The following is an 18,449-nucleotide window of genomic DNA, read 5'->3' on the forward strand; positions in this document are numbered from 1 at the left end:
AGTTGTTTCATGGTTCAGGTCTTACATTTAAGTCTTTAATCCGTTTTGATTTGTTTATCTATATGGTGAGAGATAGGGCTCTAGTTTCATTCTTCTGCTGCCATTATTTATAAATGAGAAATATAATAACAAGTCTGTAAATATAAAAAGACTTCTCCCAAATTGAGCTTTTTTGGCATTTTTATAGTGGAACCAGTTTCTTCCTTAGAGTAAGGAAGACAAAGATTCTTCCCCTGAGATCACCCTAGCCTAATTGGCCAGTCAGTGATGCCAACAAGAGGACAGACACTGACTGCTATAGCTGGAAAGCTGGAGGAAGCAGATGGGTTTAGGGGTCATGAAGATGAGGATTTGGGTCGCTGAGACCATCCTGACACCAGCTCCCCTTTGGCATCATCCCTGGTTCCCAGAAAGCTTGAGAGCTAGAGGCTAAGCCAGTTCTTCTCTCAGCCTGACTTCTTTGTGAGGCCCAGCTGCTTGCCTAATAGTAGCCAAACCCTATGGCTACAGTGGCAAATTCAGAGCCAGGGTAGAGATCCACGCAAACCTGTCAAACAGGCAGAAGCTACACGGACCCATCCCACTTGAGAGTCCAATCTCTGTCCTAACGTCTAAAGCCCTTTCTAGTTAAGTTCGTGCCCCTCTTGCTGATCTTTCTTCCACACAGATGAATTACTGTACATTCTGCTGCATTATGAAACCCTGCTGGTTTAGACCTGGCACGATGGTTCATACCTGTAATCCCAGCACTTTGGGAGGCCAAAGCAGGAGGATTGCTTGAGGCTGAGTTTGAGACCAGCCTGGGCAACATAGTGAGATTCCATCCCTATGAAAAAATTAAAGATGTGCTGAGTGTGATGTGGGTACCTGTAGTTCTAGCTACACAGGGGGCTGAGGCAGGAGTATCACTTGAGACTAGTTGCTCAAGATTAAATTGAGTTATGATCACGCCACTGTACTCTAGCCTAGGCTACAGAGGGAAACTCTATGTCTCTAAAAACAATACATTAATTTAAAATATAAAATAAAACCCTACTGATTTTGTGTAATATTTGGTATACACACCTGGCAACGTTCGCTGAACTCCTAGGGTGCAGTATGGGTAGTGGTAAAGTGTTGGGTCTTCGAGGGAGATTGCCTGGGTTTGAATCCTGGGTTTACCACCTGCCAGCTATGTGACCATAGCAGCTACTTAACCTCACTAAGCTTTCATTTCTTCATTTTTCTTTTCTTTTTCTCTTTTGAGACAGTACCTCACTCCACCACCCAGACTGTAGTACAGTGGCTTGATCTTGGCTGACTGCAACCTCTGGCCCCTGGGCTTAAGCAGTCCTCCCACCTCAGCCTCCCAAGTAGCTAGGACCACAGGCGTGTAACACCACGCCAGGCTATTTTAGAACCAGGATCTCACCATGTTGCCCAGGCTGTTCTCACACTCCTGATCGCAAGCGATCTGCCAGCCTCAACCTCCCAAAGTGTTGGGATTACAGATGTGAGCCACCACACTTGGCTTTGCTTTTTCATTTTTCGAATAAGTATAATAATAATAATACCTACTCCATAGGATTGTTACCAGCACTAGTCCATCTAGAGGAGTTAGTATGTTGTCCCTCTTTAAATTTCTCTATAAATGGTAGGCACTAATGTTCATGTTCTAATAGGAAATATTACTCTTCTTGCCTCCAGTCCCCTCCTCAGTCTGTAGAAGGCAAATTGAGGCCCAAAAAAGTTCAGTGTCATGAGCCAGATTTTTTTTTTTTTTTTGAGACGGAGTTTCGCTCTTGTTACCCAGGCTGGAATGCAATGGCACGATCTCGATGAGCCAGATTTTGAAGCAAAACAACAGAGCAAAGATTGACATCTGGGAGGCCTGCTTCTTTGCTTAGTACCTATTAGTCCCCACTATTTAGTTTTCCTTTTCTTTCTTACCTTTACACCAAACAAGCCCTCTTTCTGAAGCCTCCATTAGTTCATCCGGCTACCTTCAACTGAAAATAATTGAGCGCCTCCTATGTGAGAGCATCATGGCCAACCCTGGACACCCAGGAATTGACATAGGATCTCTGCCCTTATGGAGCTTGAGCCTTAGTGGTGACAAGTGCCAACAAATACTCACATCCAAACATTGGAGTCACAATCAGGGTTGAGGAGAATATGCCCCCAGCAGGAGCAGCTCATGCAGAGCCACGAGGGAAAGGAGGACTTTGCAGAACAGAAAGGTGGCCAGCATGGCTGTAGCAGAAGCTAGGGGAGAGGACAGACAGTGGAACTGGAGGCAAAGGCAGGATCTTGACATGCAAGGCTATATAAAAGAGAGTAATGAGAGGTCTTTGAAAGAGTTTAGATAATGCAATGTACACTTTTAAAGATTACCTAATCACTATTTGAAGGAAGAGAAAGGTGGCTCAGAAGACGGCAAGGATGGGAATTGAGGTATTGGTAGATTGAACTGGGTTGGTGGCAGTTGAGATAGAGAGAAGTGAATGGATTTGAGAGATATTTAGAAGTCAGACGTGACAGAATGTATTGATTGATTAGGTGGTGGGGAAGGTGGTGAGAAACTGGTTTGGCATAAAAGATGATCAGTTTTATTTAGGACATGCTGACTTTAAGGCATCTGTGTAGCATTCCATGTAGATGGTTGTATTTTTGTGCTCTGGAACTTGGAGGACAGGCCAGGTGCTTCTTTGTAGACCGGCCACTGATCCGCGGAGACAGTTCTGCACAGTTTGGCCCATTTTCTCTGACCCTGGGCTATACCTATTCAAAGATTCTAATGTTGTGTTTCCCTTTGGCTTTTCAGGACTCCAGCCAGGCAATTCCTCTGGTGGTGGAAAGCTGTATCCGGTTTATCAGCAGACACGGTAAGCAGGATGACAGCCTTGTCCATGTTTGTGCAAAGATTGGAAATAACTTCCAGGAATTCTTTATAAAGTAAGAATAGAGATTGACTTTCCATCCTGACATTCTCAGAAAAGGAATAAATTCTTATTTGTCCATATAATGTTTGATACCTCAGGATAGCCACACCTAGACATTGAAAGAAAGACATCACATATTTTGACCCAAAATGCCTCAGCCACTTATCACACAGGATTTATTTAGCCTGAGAGTAAGTTTTAAATTATAGCTGTTATATAAATACAGCAGCTGTTACGTGGTAACAGTAGTTTGACCGTTACTCAGAGTCTTTACAAGTGTGGGTTATCTCCCACTGTACAGCCTGACCATTTTGTCACTTTCTGTACCAGACTGGTTTGAAAACAACTCCTTTCCCAATGTTGCAGTGATTCCTTATTATCAGTTTTTGTTCTGGTTTGGTCTCGCTGGATACAGCGTGGCCAAGAGCTCAGTTAGTAGCTGGTCTTAAAGTTGTATCCAGCTTTTGAGAATCTGCAAAGGCAGGTTCCTTCTTGACCTAAGTGAAATCATATTCTCTTCTACTTGGATGAAGGTGAATCTTATAAACTCCATTCCTCACCAGTTACTGGTCTCATTGGACAGAATTTAACAATGGAAATAATTGCCAGAGAATTGATTTCCCAAGGATTAGAGTGTTTAGAAAGGACAGAACTACTGTTATGAAAATTTCTAGGAACTGGGCATCAGAAATTTTTAGATGCTATCCTTTCTGGATAGGAAAAGGGCAGTGTGACCTTTCTGGAGCTAAGGAACTATATAAATCTTGTCTAAATTCAGAGGCAGCTATTCTCTCTCTCCCTCCCCTTGCCTTTTTCTCTCCCTGTAAACTGGGACATTGCTCAGGTTCATTTTTGGAATAGTAATTATTATAGCATGGTTACAATTCATCTCATTCTAATCACCTATAATTTTTAATCTTATCCTTATTCATTTAAAGTAACAGCATTGTATATCAGTATTGAACAATCAACAAATTTATCAAGTCCCTGATCAATGCTGGACACCATGCATTGCCAAGTAGGAAAACAGAAACAGGACTAATATACTTTCCCTGTCTTTAAGTAATTTTATGATGCCGTTGGGAGAAAATAAGTAAGCAAGTGATAAGTTAAATAAAAAGAGATAAGCTGTGGCAATTTAGAATAGGAGTATAAGAAATTTCACAAGATAGTAATGATTAATAGTCAAGCAATTTGCAAAGATAAGTCCAAACTGAGTTCAGGGGAGGACGAATTATTTGTGCCTAAAAGACAATAGGAAGAAGCATGTCTGAGCCACTGTTCATTCAGCATACATTTCATTCATTCAGCAAATACATATTGATTGCTTATTATATGCCAGCAAAAAGTTTCTGGCTTCATGAATCTTACATTCCACTGAAAGGTGGATAAGCAGATGACCAGTTGATCAGCCAGTAAATACAATATGTCAGGTATTGTTGAATGTCATTAAGAAAAGTAAAGCAAGGTGAGGGGATGGAAAGGGAGAAGGGGACACTGTTTGAAGCTGGTTCAGGGAAAATGATTCTCCTAAGGTGGTGTTAGGACAGAGTTGTGAGGGAGTAAGCCTTGCAGATATTTGGGGAAGAGTATCTTGGGGAGAGGGAACAAGTGCAGAGACCCTTGCCGTATGCAGGAAGCCTGCATAGCTGGAGCAGAGCGAGTGAAGAAGAAAGTGACAGGAGATGAAGCTGGAAGCCAGACACTTAGGGCCTCACGTGCTAGGATTGGATTTGATTCTGAGGGACATGGGAAGCCACTGGAGAATTCTGAAGAGGGAGTGATCTTTTTAAAGGATCTCTGGCTGCTCTATGGAGATAAGTCTGTAAGAAGGAGACAGGAAGCTACTGCAGTAACCCAAGGAGGACATGGTGGTGGCCTAGACCAGGGTGTTAGCTGTGGTATTTGCTGAAAAGTGGACAAGTTCCAGATACTGTGGCTGAACGTACCTGTTTCTGCCCCTTACATGCACAGTGCGTGGGGAGACAAAAATGTAGCACATTATTGTGGTGAGGCTCTGGGGAAACAGGCACACTTCTATGTTGCTGATGGGATCACAAACTGATACAACTCTTTTGGAAGGGAATTTGGCAGTATCTGCCAAAACTTTATGTGCATTTAACTTCCGATCTAGCAGATTCTAGGAATTTACCATGAAGTTATATCTCCAAGAGTACAAAAATGCATATGCACAAGGTTATTTGCAGCATTTTTTGTAAATATTAGAAACAACTTAAATGCCCATACATAGAGGAGTGGTTGAAAAAACTATGGTACATTCATTCAATAGAGTATATGCAAGAATGGGAAAAATTTCCTTGAACTGATATGGAGAGATTCCCAGGATATATTAAGTGAAAAAAACAAAATATGAAAGAGTCTCCATCATGTAGCCTACTACAGATGCTCTTTGACCTCTTCTGGGGTTGCATACAGATAAACCCATATTAAGTTGAAAATATATTCAATACACCTAACCTAGGGAGCATCATAGCTTAGCCTAGCCTGCCTTGAATGTGCTCAGAACACTTACACTGGCCTACAGTTAGGCAAAATCATCAGACAACACAATACACTATACAGTATGGGTGGTTTACCCTGGTAATCACATGGCTGACTGGGAGCCGTGGCTCTCTGTTGCTGCCCAGCATCACAAGAGAATATTGTACTACATTTTGCTAGCCTAAGAGAAGATCAAAATTGGAAGTATATCTCCTGAATACGTATTACTTTTGCATCGTCATAAAATCAAACAATCCTAAGTCAGACCATTATAAGTCAGGGACTATCTCTATAGATAGTCTTTTCTTTTGCATTTTATTACCTTTCATGTAAGAGAGAAGAATATATGTGAATATCCATGTATCTTCTCATTTCTGCAAAAAGAAATGCAGGAAGGATTAATCTAGGAACTAATGTTTAACTGGTTACCTATAGGGGACGGATGGAAAAGAGGTGAAAAGAATGGGGCAGTGGAAAATGGTAAGGAGTGGCATTTCTCTTGGCATGCTTTAGTGTAGTTTTGACTTTTAGAACAACATTAGTGTTTCCCATACTCAAAAGATAAACAAACAGGCTGGGTGCAGTGGTCCACACCTATAATCCTAGCGCTTTGGGAGGCTGAGGCAGGCAGATCACTTGAGGCCAGGAGTTCTAGACCAGCCTGGCCAACATGGCGAAACCCTGTCTCTACTAAAAATGCAAAAAACTTAGCTAGGCGTGGTGTTGGGCACCTATAATCCCAGCTACTTGGGAGGCTGAGGCACTAGAATCACTCAGACCCAGGAGGTAGAGGTTGTGGTGAGATCATGCCATTGCACTCCAGCCTCAGCGACAGGGTGAGACCCTGTCTCAAAAAAATAAATAAATAAAGGCAGGGTGAGGGTACAACCCAAAGTGGGATGCAAACAGTAATAAATAAACCTAACTGTATTACAAATGAATAACATAACCACAATGAAGAGAATGAAGAAGAAAATAACCTAAGAAATTTGTCTTGATATATAATATAAATCTGAAGATAAAAGGATTTCTAAACAAATATTTTACAGTAATTAGTAATTTTTAATTACATAGATACGGATTAGCAATTCTAAAAGTATTTTATGTATATTCTAGGATTAAGCAAATAAGTATATTGTGGATTTTTGTTTGTTTGTTTTTTGAGACAGAGTCTCACTCCGTCACCAGGTGCCAGGCTGGAGTGCAGTGGCATGATCTTGGCTCACTGCAACCTCCGCCTCCCAGGTTTAAGCAATTCTCCTGCCTCAGCCTCCCGAGTAGCTGGGACTACAGGCATGCACCACCACACCCAGCTAGTTTTTTTTTGTATTTTTAGTAGACATGGGGTTTCACCATGTTGGCCAGGATGGTCTCGATCTCTTGACCTCGTGATCCGCCCACCTCAGCCTCCCAAAGTGCTGGGATTATAGGCATGAGCCACCATGCCAGGCCTATTGTGGATTTTTTTAAAATTTAGCACATAGTAGCTGTTCAAAAAACATCTGTCCCACTAAATTGATTTTTCCCAAATAGGGGCTTAAGGTACTCATAAACTCCCTAAAAAACCATGGTAAAAATTTTTGTGTATATGCATTTAATGAGAATAGAGCTTATAACTTGTGTCAGCCTTGAAAGAGTCTGTGGCCCACTGAATGCTGGGGATTTTCACATCCTAACAATCCTCAAATTCCTTGAGAGGTAGACATTATAGTCCCCCTTATATAGATGAGAAAGCTCAGTGGTAGGTGAGGGTGATCCAAGAAGGCTTAAAGGAAGAGAAGGGATTTGAGGAACAATTGAAACTGAATTATGATGGAAAACACAAACCACCATTTTCATGAGGAAGGGAGCAACAGAACGTGAACATGAGATAACTGCTGTAGAAATCGTTTCAAGAATTCTCCAGGAGAACAACTTTTGGCAATGGCTGGATCCAGTGCATAATGGAAGGTTTTGTGCCATTTCCAAATAACTTCTCCAAGTCTGATGAGTTTTATACTTTCATCCTAGTGTGAACTAAGAAAAAATTTAAAAGATCATGGATGTGTCACTTTGGTTATGCAAGGATTCACCTGCATTATAATAAAAAGCCAACTGGTTTTTCCCCTTACTTTCTGGAAACCAGCCACTTATTAATGTTTCTGCTTCCAGAATCTAGAGATTCAGTCTGTTGAGCAAGAACACATGGTAGTCCCTCCAAAGCATAAGTTCTCAAGAGGAAACAGAGACCAGACCTAAAGAGAGCTCTGTGTGTTCCAGGCCTGCTGCCTGATTTCCAGGGAGCTCTCCTCTCATTTCCTCTTGTCCTGGACTCCCAGGCCAAGGCTGCTTTTCCCTGGTGTTCTAACCTACCAAAGAGTATCAAGATGGTGACACTGTTTCAGGAATTTGTGCAGTGGCTTCACCAACCAGAACATAGTGAGTAGCCTGGTTTCTGAGATGGCATTTGCTTATACCATGTTGTGACATGTGGCTGTTTCTCTCAGAGCACTTGTTGTTTACATATTATATTTAAACAACATTATCTGGCTCTTACATCCCATTTGTAACTAATATTGTAGTTGTATTACACTGGTATTAATGAGATTTTAATGTGGCCTGCCACTCTGTGAGGAAGATTCTGGAGATTCCCTTACAGGAGCAGACAACTTAAGACCTATTACAAGCCAGGTAACTACACTTCCTCTGCTTACTTCTTAATGTTGTTTCAATTGGATTCAAATTACCTCCAAAGATCTAGCTTATAGAATTCATCTGCCCCCTCACTGAGAGACCCTCGAACAGTGGGCAAAATGTAGCATTAGTCTATTTTATTTTCCTAAAATAAATTTGAGATTTCTGTAGCATGTCAAGGTTTTTGAAAGATTGTGCTATAACAGAGGGATTTTGACAAAATACCTAAGATTGAGACCCAGGGATCCTGAGAAATACTGAGCTGTCCTGGTGCAATCAGAGGTGCTAGTTCAGTCCAACCCCTGGGGCTGGCACTGATGATGTGCTTCCTGGATTTCTGACCAGTTTTGCAGTTCCGTGTGTGGTGCTTTGTGTAAGCCCTGTCCATGCTCAGACTGATCAATGTGGTTTCCAACCTCTGCAGTTGCACTCCACTAGGCTCCACAAGCCTGGTGTTGAGGACTGAGTATGATTGCAGCCCCAAGGCCTGAGTTTAAGTCCTGGCCCTGGTTCTTACTTCCTGTACAACTTAAGGCTGGTCAACACTCATCAATCCCCTCATCCAGAAAATGAGATTGTTACTAACCTTTACCTTGTTGTGACATCATTACTTGTGAGGACTACGTAATTTATTTCTATGACAGCATTGAATAGCAGCAGTCACTATGCCAGCATTTTTTTTCATGATTTTTTTCTACTCTAACAAAACTAAGAAGTTTTTGTGCACATTATCATAGTGTAACATTCACGCATGTTTGTCCTTAGACTAAAGCTATGGTCAGGAACCAGTGCCTAGCGCAGTGTCTGGCAATACTGTCTGTTGACTGATCATTTATAGCAAGCTGTTCAACCCATGAGCCATGGGCCGCAACATAAATTCATAAACTTTCTTATAATATTACGGGATTTGTGTGTGTGTGTGTGTGTGTGTGTGTGTGTGTGTGTGTGTGTGTGTGTGTTTTAGCTCATCAGCTATCGTTAGTGTTAGAGTATTTTATATGTGGCCCAAGACAATTCTTCCAATGTGGTCCAGGGAAGCCAAAAGATTGGATGGACGCTCCTGACTTAGAGTTTCATGTCCTCTCTTTTTCATAAGTATTGAAAGCATTATCTCTTTGAATAATCAAACCGTGTTAGAACAGCTAAATCAATATTATAATCTCAGACCTTATGAAACTCCTCTGATGAGAACTAATACCTTGACCCATTTCCCATTCTGTTTTTTTTTTCTTTGAGATAGGGTCCACTCTTTTACCCAGGCTGGAGGGCAGTGGTGTGATCATAGCTCACTGTAGCCTCTGACTGCCAGGTTCAAGTGAACCTCCTGCTTTAGCCTCCTGAGTAGCTGGGACTACGGGCATGCTACAAGCACTGTACCTGACTACTTTAAAACACTTTTTAGAGATGGGGTCTCATTATGTTGCCCAGACTAGTCTCAAACTCCTGGCCTCAAGCAGTCCTCCTGCCTCAGCTTCCTGAGTACATTTTTCTGTTCTTGACCCTAGATGATTTTTTAAAAGTACCAGTGGGTCACTTCCTTGCTTTACAGATGAGAGCAGAGAGGCAAAGACAAGGGAAGGAACCTGCCTCGTAGTTGCCCTTGGAGTCAGAGGAGTCTCTAACTTGGTGCTTTCTAATGAAAGCTAATGCCTCAAAATTATTCCAGTGACTTTTCCAACATCCTTGTACATATTTTTCTCCTTTGGCCTGAAGAAGAGAGACAGCGTGCCTACATACACACTGGCTGGGGGAGATAGGCATTCAACTAAGCTTGGCACTATGCTTGTGAATTTGCTTTTTCTTCTTGATCACTTTTCTGTGCGTTTCCAGGACTACAGCATGAAGGAATTTTTCGGGTGTCCGGATCCCAGGTGGAAGTGAATGACATCAAAAATGCCTTTGAGAGAGGTAAGGAAACAGTCTTGAAGATAAAACCAAATATTTGCCAGCCCCCTGGGGTATTGGCTCCACCCTTTCTTCCCTAAGAGGTCCCCAGAAGTCAGGAAGCCAGCTTGCCTGTCTCTCAGGGGGCACCTGCTCTCTTGTACACATTCACCCCATAGATATGCAGGGAAATACCAGGGTACATCCCAGTTTCCTTCTTCCTTTGTGGCCCTACCCATCCTGCCTCTCTCATGCCGATGATCTGCCAAAACCAAGAAGTTAACTATGATATCTGGGCAGTTTATGGCTTCATCCAGAACCCTTGGTGGCAGTTAATATCAAGGCTAATGCGCTTGTTCATTGTAGCCCATTTATTATCTTGTGGGCTATTAAGGTAATGGGCAAGCTTTGGCAATTTCCGTCACTGTAATGGATATATATAGTTTCAATTTGAGGTTGGTCCTATCATTAAATCTAATTACATCTGATATGAAATTTTCCACAGGGAGCTCCATCATGATTGTTCTGTAAGTAGGTGTTCTTGGTCGCAGGCCAGGAGACCTGAGAGCAAATCTCAGGAGCTGGCCTCCTTGGCCTCATTTTTCTCCCCCCAGGGGCTTAGTCCCAGCCTGGTTTCACAGTTTTTGTGAGAGATAGTTGCTGTGTCCCATCCACAGCCGATAGGGAATGTCCCTGAGCTAGGCTGGCACAAGAGAGTTTATATTGATGGGCTCATCTCCTGTCCTTTGGTCCTGGAGCCTCTGAAGCGGAGCAGTCTTTGCTTTATCTGTTCCCTGATCTGTCCCACTCATGGCCACCATGCTGGGCAGAGAGCTGATGGACTGGGACCAGGACACCCCTTCCCCACCGCCTCTGTTTGTCCTGTGTGTTTTTGCCTCCCTCACTCTTTCCTTTTTGCTGGGCTTGCTTATCCTCAGGAGAGGACCCCCTGGCTGGGGACCAGAATGACCATGACATGGATTCCATAGCTGGCGTCCTCAAGCTTTACTTCCGGGGGCTGGAACACCCTCTCTTCCCCAAGGACATCTTTCATGACCTGATGGCCTGCGTCAGTAAGTACCATCCTGGCTTCAGATTGACTTCTGGGTCAGAGCACGTGGTAGCAAGAGATTAAAAAGTTTTTACGGGGTCTGTATGTTCTTGTAAGCTTTTCAATAAAGTTTTTCTTTTCCCCAGTGAAGTTTCTCCTCATCCTCCTTCATCCCCTGGTGGGAGAGGAGGAGGAGTGACTTTTCAGTAAGAATCTAGGACCCCCAAGTCAGGACTCCTGGCTTTTTTTTTTTTGCTTCTGATTCACCTCAGTCTTAAATACTTTTGCTTCTCTGGACTTTGTCTTCTTTTAGTAAAATACCTTTATTTTCAATTATATATTTGAAGCTTATACATCAGTGCCTGTACTTTTAATGGTACAAGGGAGAAAAGCATAAGCAAGCATTGCAAATATTTCGTGCTTATTGCATTAAACGAGACATAGCTTACCTGCTAAGTGTATTAATATGTGTTCTAGGAACAAAAGCTCTCTGCACATTTAAAAGTAGTAATAGGATATTTTCCCAAAGACAAAGATATATTCTCTACTTTATCCTCTTAGACATTCTCTGCCTCTTACTCTAAAATCTGGGTCTTGAAAAGCTGTTTCTAGCCATTTGGTTTAGTTCGTGGTACTGGAACACCCTCTCATTTGTTTGCCAGGAAAAACAATTAATGGAAACTTGGATTAATACAGGTCAGCCTGGAAGCAGGCACCATCTGACTGATGGCTCCAGAGGCTGGGGGGAGTGGTGCCTTTGAATGGAGAAAAGATCCTTCTTCCTAGGTTGACCAGATCGTTATACCCGCTTAGTTTCTAGTTTTACTCAGTATCTGCCCTGAGTACCTGTCCCTCTCTCAGCTATCCTGAGAAATGCCCAGGGTATTAGGGAAGCTGGCTCTCTGGTTTGGTTTGTTGACCTCTGTTTATAGGAGTCTAGGAGAAGTGAGTTACATGGGTGGTTAAGGATATGATTCCCTTGGGTCATGTCTTTGTGACTTTTTCCAGGACTGGGCCTAGGTGAAGTATCTCAAGCTGAACTGGGGTTGCCAAGACAGTTCAAGATCCCTTGGCTGCCCAGGTCTTGCCTACAGATACACTCTTCCTCCTAATCCAGTACTTTGCATCTCTTTTCACATAAAGGCACTCATAGAAAATGGCAGTGTTTGCATGACACACTGTGGAAGTGAGGGGCTGCCTATGATGGAGGACCTGTAATTGACCTGTAGTTAACCTCTCCACAGCACAAGAAAACCTTTCAGGTCTCCTTCCCAATATCACTACATACCCAGGAGCCTGCCACCTCTTGCATCCGGCCACTTTTTACTTATTCGTAATGCAGATAAGGGAGGCAGAAGATAAGCCAGACTTGTCCAGAGGATGAGGTGACACGTGGAGTGAGCAGGACAGGACTTGCACAGCCTCTCCGCACCCCTGCGATGTAGGCCCTCTGAGGCTGGGTATTGAGCAGTTGTAGCAGGTTGGTGGCAGCTCCCTATCTGTGATTGTTTGAATAAGAGGGTGATAGATGCTGTGAGGAACATTTCTAACCCCATTCCCTGTGCCCAAATCCAAACTTGGTATTAATAGCAAGATTACAACAACCCTAGTTCAGTTTAATGTTAATAATGTGTAATAACAAGTTTGGATTTGGATTTGGCACAGTTCCTTGTGCCCAAGAAGTGTACACCTTACATCCTGTATTGTAAATACCTGGATTCCAGCAAGTGCCCTCTTCTAGCAGCCCTACCCCAAGGAGCAACAGGGATGACACTCCTGTCACTGCACCAGTGCTGTGTGTGGGCTTGATCTGACACTGTCTGTGTTGCTCCTGCTGGTAGTAGAGACTTCTGATCATTAATCCTTGGGATCCCAGTCACAGTGGAGGATAACACATGGCTTTCTTCTTTTCAGCAATGGACAACCTGCAGGAGAGAGCTCTGCACATCCGGAAAGTCCTCCTGGTCCTGCCCAAAACCACTCTGATTATCATGAGATACCTCTTTGCCTTCCTCAGTCAGTGAGTAGCCTTCCCAGTGAACAGCTGGGCAGTCGTATGGCTTGGGCTACTGGAAGTTCCTCTATGCACCTATGCCTATTCATCCATCCTAACAAAATATTTATTAAGCACCTACTGTATGCTAGCCACAGTGCTAGACTTATTTAATACATTGTTAAATTAAAGGTGAAAGCCTTGATATCATTAAGTTCCTGTTCCAGAGAAGGAAACAGACAATAACAGATATATCAGGGGGAATAAATGGTTAGAAATAAAATTAAAAAGAGTAAAGAAAGGGGAGAGAGTACAGGGGTCGGAATGAAAGGAAGGAGAACCACGGTACTTGAGGTGGACAGCATAGGTCTGTCTGAGAAGACCGTGTACAACCAGCAGCCCAGAGGAGGGGAAAAGCAGGGAGCCATGGGGCCATTCAAAACCTCAGAGTCATGGCAATAGCAAGTTTGGATTTGGATTTGGATTTGGATTTGAGAAGCAATTGGAATTTTTTTTTTTTTTTTTTAGACAGAGTCTTGCTGTGTTGCCAGGCTGGGTGCAGTGGCGCAATCTGGGCTCACTGTAACCTCTGCCTCCCAAGTAACTGGGACCATAGGCGCACGTCACCACACCTGGCTAATTTTTGTATTTTTAGTAGAGACGGGGTTTTACCATGTTGGCCACTATGGTCTTGATCTCTTGACCTCATGATCCTCCCGCCTCGGCCTCCCAATGTGTTGGGATTACAGGTGTGAGCCACTATGCCTGGCATGTTATTATCTGATTTGTATATGTGTGTGTGTGTTTTTTAAAGCCAACTGATTTGTGGATAAGTTACTGGAGAGGGTCGTGAAGAGCATCAGGGAGCCCCTATCCCGAGATTACTGTGTGATCTGGCCAGAGGTGTTAGTGGCTTAGTCTGGAGGGTGGTAAGGAAGGGTCATGTCTGTGATATATTTTGGACGTAGCATTAACAGGATTTGCTCGTGGATTATACATAGAATATGAAGAGAGAAATCCTAAATTGTTGGCATGAGCAACAGGGAAATAGGGAGGTCATTTATGGAGTTGGAGAAGACAAGGTGTGGGGAAAGGAATCAAGACAGCATGTCAATGTGGACATGGTCATTTGAGGCACTCGTGGGATGTCCAAGTGGAGATTTTGAACATTGGACCTAGAATCCAACCCTCGGAGAGAAACCAAGAGTGGAGATGCAGTGCGGGAGTCGCCTGTGTACTGGTGGTATTTAGCTAATTACCTAGGGAATGGGTGTGGCTACAACAAAGGTCTGAGGAGCAGAGGGGCCACGGGCATGGATGGGGCATTTCTTCTTGTCCAAGCAGCTTGTCCTTGTGTGGAGCAAGCTTTGGGGTCCCCACATGGCAGGAAAGGCACCAAGCAAGGACATGTGATTCTTTCCCTCTGAGGCACCTCTGTCTTTTCACTCTGCTTTTGCTGCAGTTTCACCCTTAATAGCCTAGACCAAAGGTTACAAATGGGCACCCTGAGAGCCAGATAAAGCCATAGATGCCTTCCCTTCAGGCATCTGTTGTGTCTCAAAAACAATGAAATCATACTTACATTTAGGGAGATGTCACTTTTTAAAAACCTAGATTTTAGCTTTTGAAAAATTGTTAAATCTGATAATACTGACTCTGCAGTCCCAGGTGGCAGCAATTCTCCATAGAGTAAGGGCTGCCCCCTAGATGGGGTAGGCACTCCCCAATTCACCGTAATCCCCAGCCCTCCCCGTTGCCCCCCAATCTCAAGGCTGAATTCAGTTGCCATTTTTCGTCACCCTTGCTTTGTGGTTTTCATATAGTACAAAAGTGTTTCTCTGGATCCATGAATCTATCAAAGTAGGGGAAACAAAAGATAAACCAAGGGGCCAGCGTGTTTTCACACCTACTTCTTTGTGAAAATGAAGAGCCTTCCTACAAGGTTAGTCTCTGCTTAAAAGGAGTACAACTTTAGAGGCCATTTCCTAAGTGTCACCTTTCTTCCAAGTTCGTGTTCAGCCTGACCTTATAGGTAACTGGGTTAGTGGTCACAGCTTGAGACCTTTTCTGGGGCACCCACACTATCATGTAGCCCCCTTGCTGGCCCTGCACAGCTACAGAGCGTCTTTGTTCCCCAGCTGGTCTCTTCCACGTGGCTGTGTCTGCTCCATTCATTGGCCAGGCTCTGACAAAGCACCATCACTGCCTTTGGGTTGAACACTCCAGTGACTCACACAGCATGTTGGCATGCAGCCTGGAAACTCTGCTAATTACTCTCGAGTTAGTCCCTTCAGGGCCACCAATCATTGTCTCCCCTCAGATACCAATACCTGCCCTCAACATGATCCTGGTCTGTGCCACCAGAGCTAGGAGCATGACAGTGGTGAGCAAATGGGGATGAGGGGAAAACAGGGAGGGCTGGGGGACTGTGTGTGAAAGTACAATGGAGAGAAACAATAGAATATGCATCATGCAAGTTGGTGCTTGCAGAGATGGTGCAGAAATGGCAGCCACTATTGAAGAAAGCATACGATTTGCACCAATTCAAATTACTCATTTTGTTTATGTTTATTGGGTTTTTTTTCTGATTGAAACAAGATTGATTTGCTCATCAAAGTGTTAACATAAAAAATGCAGCATTAATAGTGAAAGTGTTTCCTAAAATAATAAATAGAATGCAGGATGCATATGATAAAGCAGACCACTTCCACAGGAAGAGAGCAGCTGACAGGCGCATGCTTCTGGACAGGGGTAGCAATAGTTGGCAGGTAACTCCTGATGTAGACTCTGCCTGAGCCCAGACTGGCAGGATCCTTTTTCTTCATTGCTTGTGGGTCCTGGATGTGTGTGGACTTTATTCGTGGCTATGGTTTGTTCTTGGATTGGACATATTCTTAATCTCAAGAAACCCAAAAAGCTAATATCTCAGTTCTGTGGGTTGGGAATCCAAGTACTGCTTAGCGGGGGCCCTCTGGAGAGGTGATTGCACATCATAAAAAAGTTAAAAATCCAGAAAAGTACATGCTAAAAAGCAAGTTTCCCACACCAATCCTGGCACCCCCCAAAAGCCTCCGTTCTAACCACAATGCTGAACATTTTTATGAAACACAAAAGATGATGAGTTCAAATAAGTTACATATTAATAATATGAAACGAAACTATAGAAATACAGTAGAACTCTTTGAGAAAATGACATGAGTGAATATAAGGCGACACCAAAAATTTTAAAGCAGGGAGTTGTTACTAATGTTATCCATTTTAAATATTCCTTTTTTTTTTTTTTTTTAGACGGAGTTTCGCTCTTGTTACCCAGGCTGGAGTGCAATGGTGTGATCTTGGCTCACCGCAACCTCTGCCTCCTGGGTTCAGGCAATTCTCCTGCCTCAGCCTCCTGAGTAGCTGGGATTACAGGCACCCGCCACCATGCCCAGCTAATTTTTTATTTTTTAGTAGAGACAGGGTTTCACCATATTGGGCAAGCTGGTCTTGAACTACTGACCTCAGGTGATCTACCTGCCTCGGCCTACCAAAGTGCTGGGATTACAGGCATGAGCCACTGTGCCCGGTCTAGATATTTCTTCAAAAACAAAAATCCAGTTTTCTAATACTTTTACACTAGACGCAGCCTTCAGGGACTTCAAAGATTATTAACACCATGATATTTTACACAAAACTGTGTGCATTTGTATGCACACATACATGAATTTTTCTGGGGAGAGAATCCCAAGTTTTTGTCAAGTTCTTAAAGGAGCTTGTGTCCCCCAAATAGTTAAGAACCACTGCTTTAGGCCAGGCCAGGAGAATCACTTGAACCCAAGAGGTGGAAGCTGCAGTGAGCCAAGATCGTGCCACTGCACTCCAGCCTGGGTGACAGAGCAAGACTGTCTAAAAAAAAGAACCACTGCTTCAGCCTCTAAACTTAGATGTTCTCACTATACATTGGAAAAGAAAAATGGATTTTAGTCTATATTTTCATGGAATAAGAAAAGACCTAGATTCATGAGACCACAGTCCACGAAGATCAGTCCTCTTCAAGCTCCTGATCATTGTAGCTACCTATGAATTGAACAGTCCTTAGTAGGCTTCCCACCATTTCTCATCTTTCACAGAGCTTTGATTCAGGACCCTCAGGGCTAGAGTTAGTTTCCCTTTGACCATCAGGCTTCCCAGACACACATTGTCAGATCACTCTAAAGAATCAAGGCCTTCCTCCTCTTTGTCCCTCCATGACACCAGGAACTGGCCAGCCTTGGATTAGCTGCAGCTTAGGCCTTGTGGCACCTCATGCTTCAGTTTTTCCCCTCTCAGGTTACCAAGGTGATTACAGCTCCTGTCTCTCCCAGTTTTAATTTGACTAGGACTGACTTAGAAACTTCCCCCAGTCTTTTCTAAATCTCTGCTTTCTTTGAACTCAGGACCCAGGGAAGGATTATGCACTTAAATCTTTAAGAACTCCTGTGAAGCAGTCCAGTGAGATCTGTAACCTTCCCCATTGCTGGCCTTTCCTGCATTTGAGTCTAGGCCCTAGAGAACAGTGATTCTCAACCTTTCTTCCCATCACATCCTCAAGTCCTGCAGTGATTCACAAAGGGGCAGGGGATGCATATCAGAATCTCCAGGAGGGGAGAGAACTATTGAATCAGAGGGAAATGGACTTTGTAATGTGAGACTGGATGAGTGGTACACTGTAGAAATCAGTTCTGGAAAACAGCTACTCAGATGGGGACAGCTGAATCTCAGACTTCTAGTTTCCCAACAGAGGACCTTTGGTTCCCTCTCAGAATCAAATCCTGCTGATGCCCATAAGGGAGACTCCTCAGCAGAGCTCACAGCTCTGCAGGCTGTGTCGGGGAGGTATCCAGAGCTGGCCCAGCCCTTGTGCCTGGACGGGCAAGGCCCAATGGGACTCATCAGGTGCAGTGGCTCATTAAAGGCCCTGGGTCCTTGGCCAAGGTTGGAGGTGTGGCTGAAACAGCTGCTGGCTGAGAAGGGGAGAGTTCCCAGAATAAATACCCAAGAATGAAGTCAGCCTGCATCCAGAGGAAGCCCGAACAGAAGCCAAATGGCATGCTGACCTTTTCCTAAATAAATCCTGAGCATAATAATATAGGAGGAGATTATGAACACAAGAAACAATTGCATTCGCTATTCTAGGAAGAAATTCACTGGCTTGATGGAATACAAAAGCTAATCAGTTGGCTATTTTCTAATAAGTCTAGAGGCTAGAAAGGAATATCCCTAATCATTTGATTATTTTGTTATGCAAGAAGGTACACAATGCACAGTGCCTGTGCCTCTGACCATATCATTACCAGGGCAGCCTAAGGGTCCCCATCTGCCATGGCAGCTTAGTGTGTTGGTGTGTAGGAGCCATATTCAGCTCTGCAGAGTGACATGTTCTCAAGGTCATGTGGCCTTTGGTAGA

General features: G+C 43.6%; 1 protein-coding gene across 8 annotated transcripts in view; it reads left to right on the forward strand.

The window, feature by feature from the left end:
• Window positions 1–18,449, forward strand: part of SRGAP2 (SLIT-ROBO Rho GTPase activating protein 2) — a 270,174-nt gene that overhangs the window by 234,129 nt on the left and 17,596 nt on the right. For all 8 annotated transcript variants that reach the window (XM_012459306.3, XM_064360301.1, XM_064360303.1 and 5 more), the window contains 4 exons: window positions 2,804–2,864; window positions 9,927–10,004; window positions 10,919–11,053; window positions 12,946–13,051. In XM_012459306.3, the coding sequence (XP_012314729.2) occupies window positions 2,804–2,864; window positions 9,927–10,004; window positions 10,919–11,053; window positions 12,946–13,051 (380 nt within the window). The remainder of the gene's footprint in view (window positions 1–2,803; window positions 2,865–9,926; window positions 10,005–10,918; window positions 11,054–12,945; window positions 13,052–18,449) is intronic.

This window comes from Aotus nancymaae, unplaced genomic scaffold (genome assembly GCF_030222135.1).
Source record: "Aotus nancymaae isolate 86718 unplaced genomic scaffold, 86718_ANA_hifiasm-v0.15.2.pri h1tg000039l, whole genome shotgun sequence".
Lineage (NCBI taxonomy): Eukaryota > Metazoa > Chordata > Mammalia > Primates > Aotidae > Aotus > Aotus nancymaae.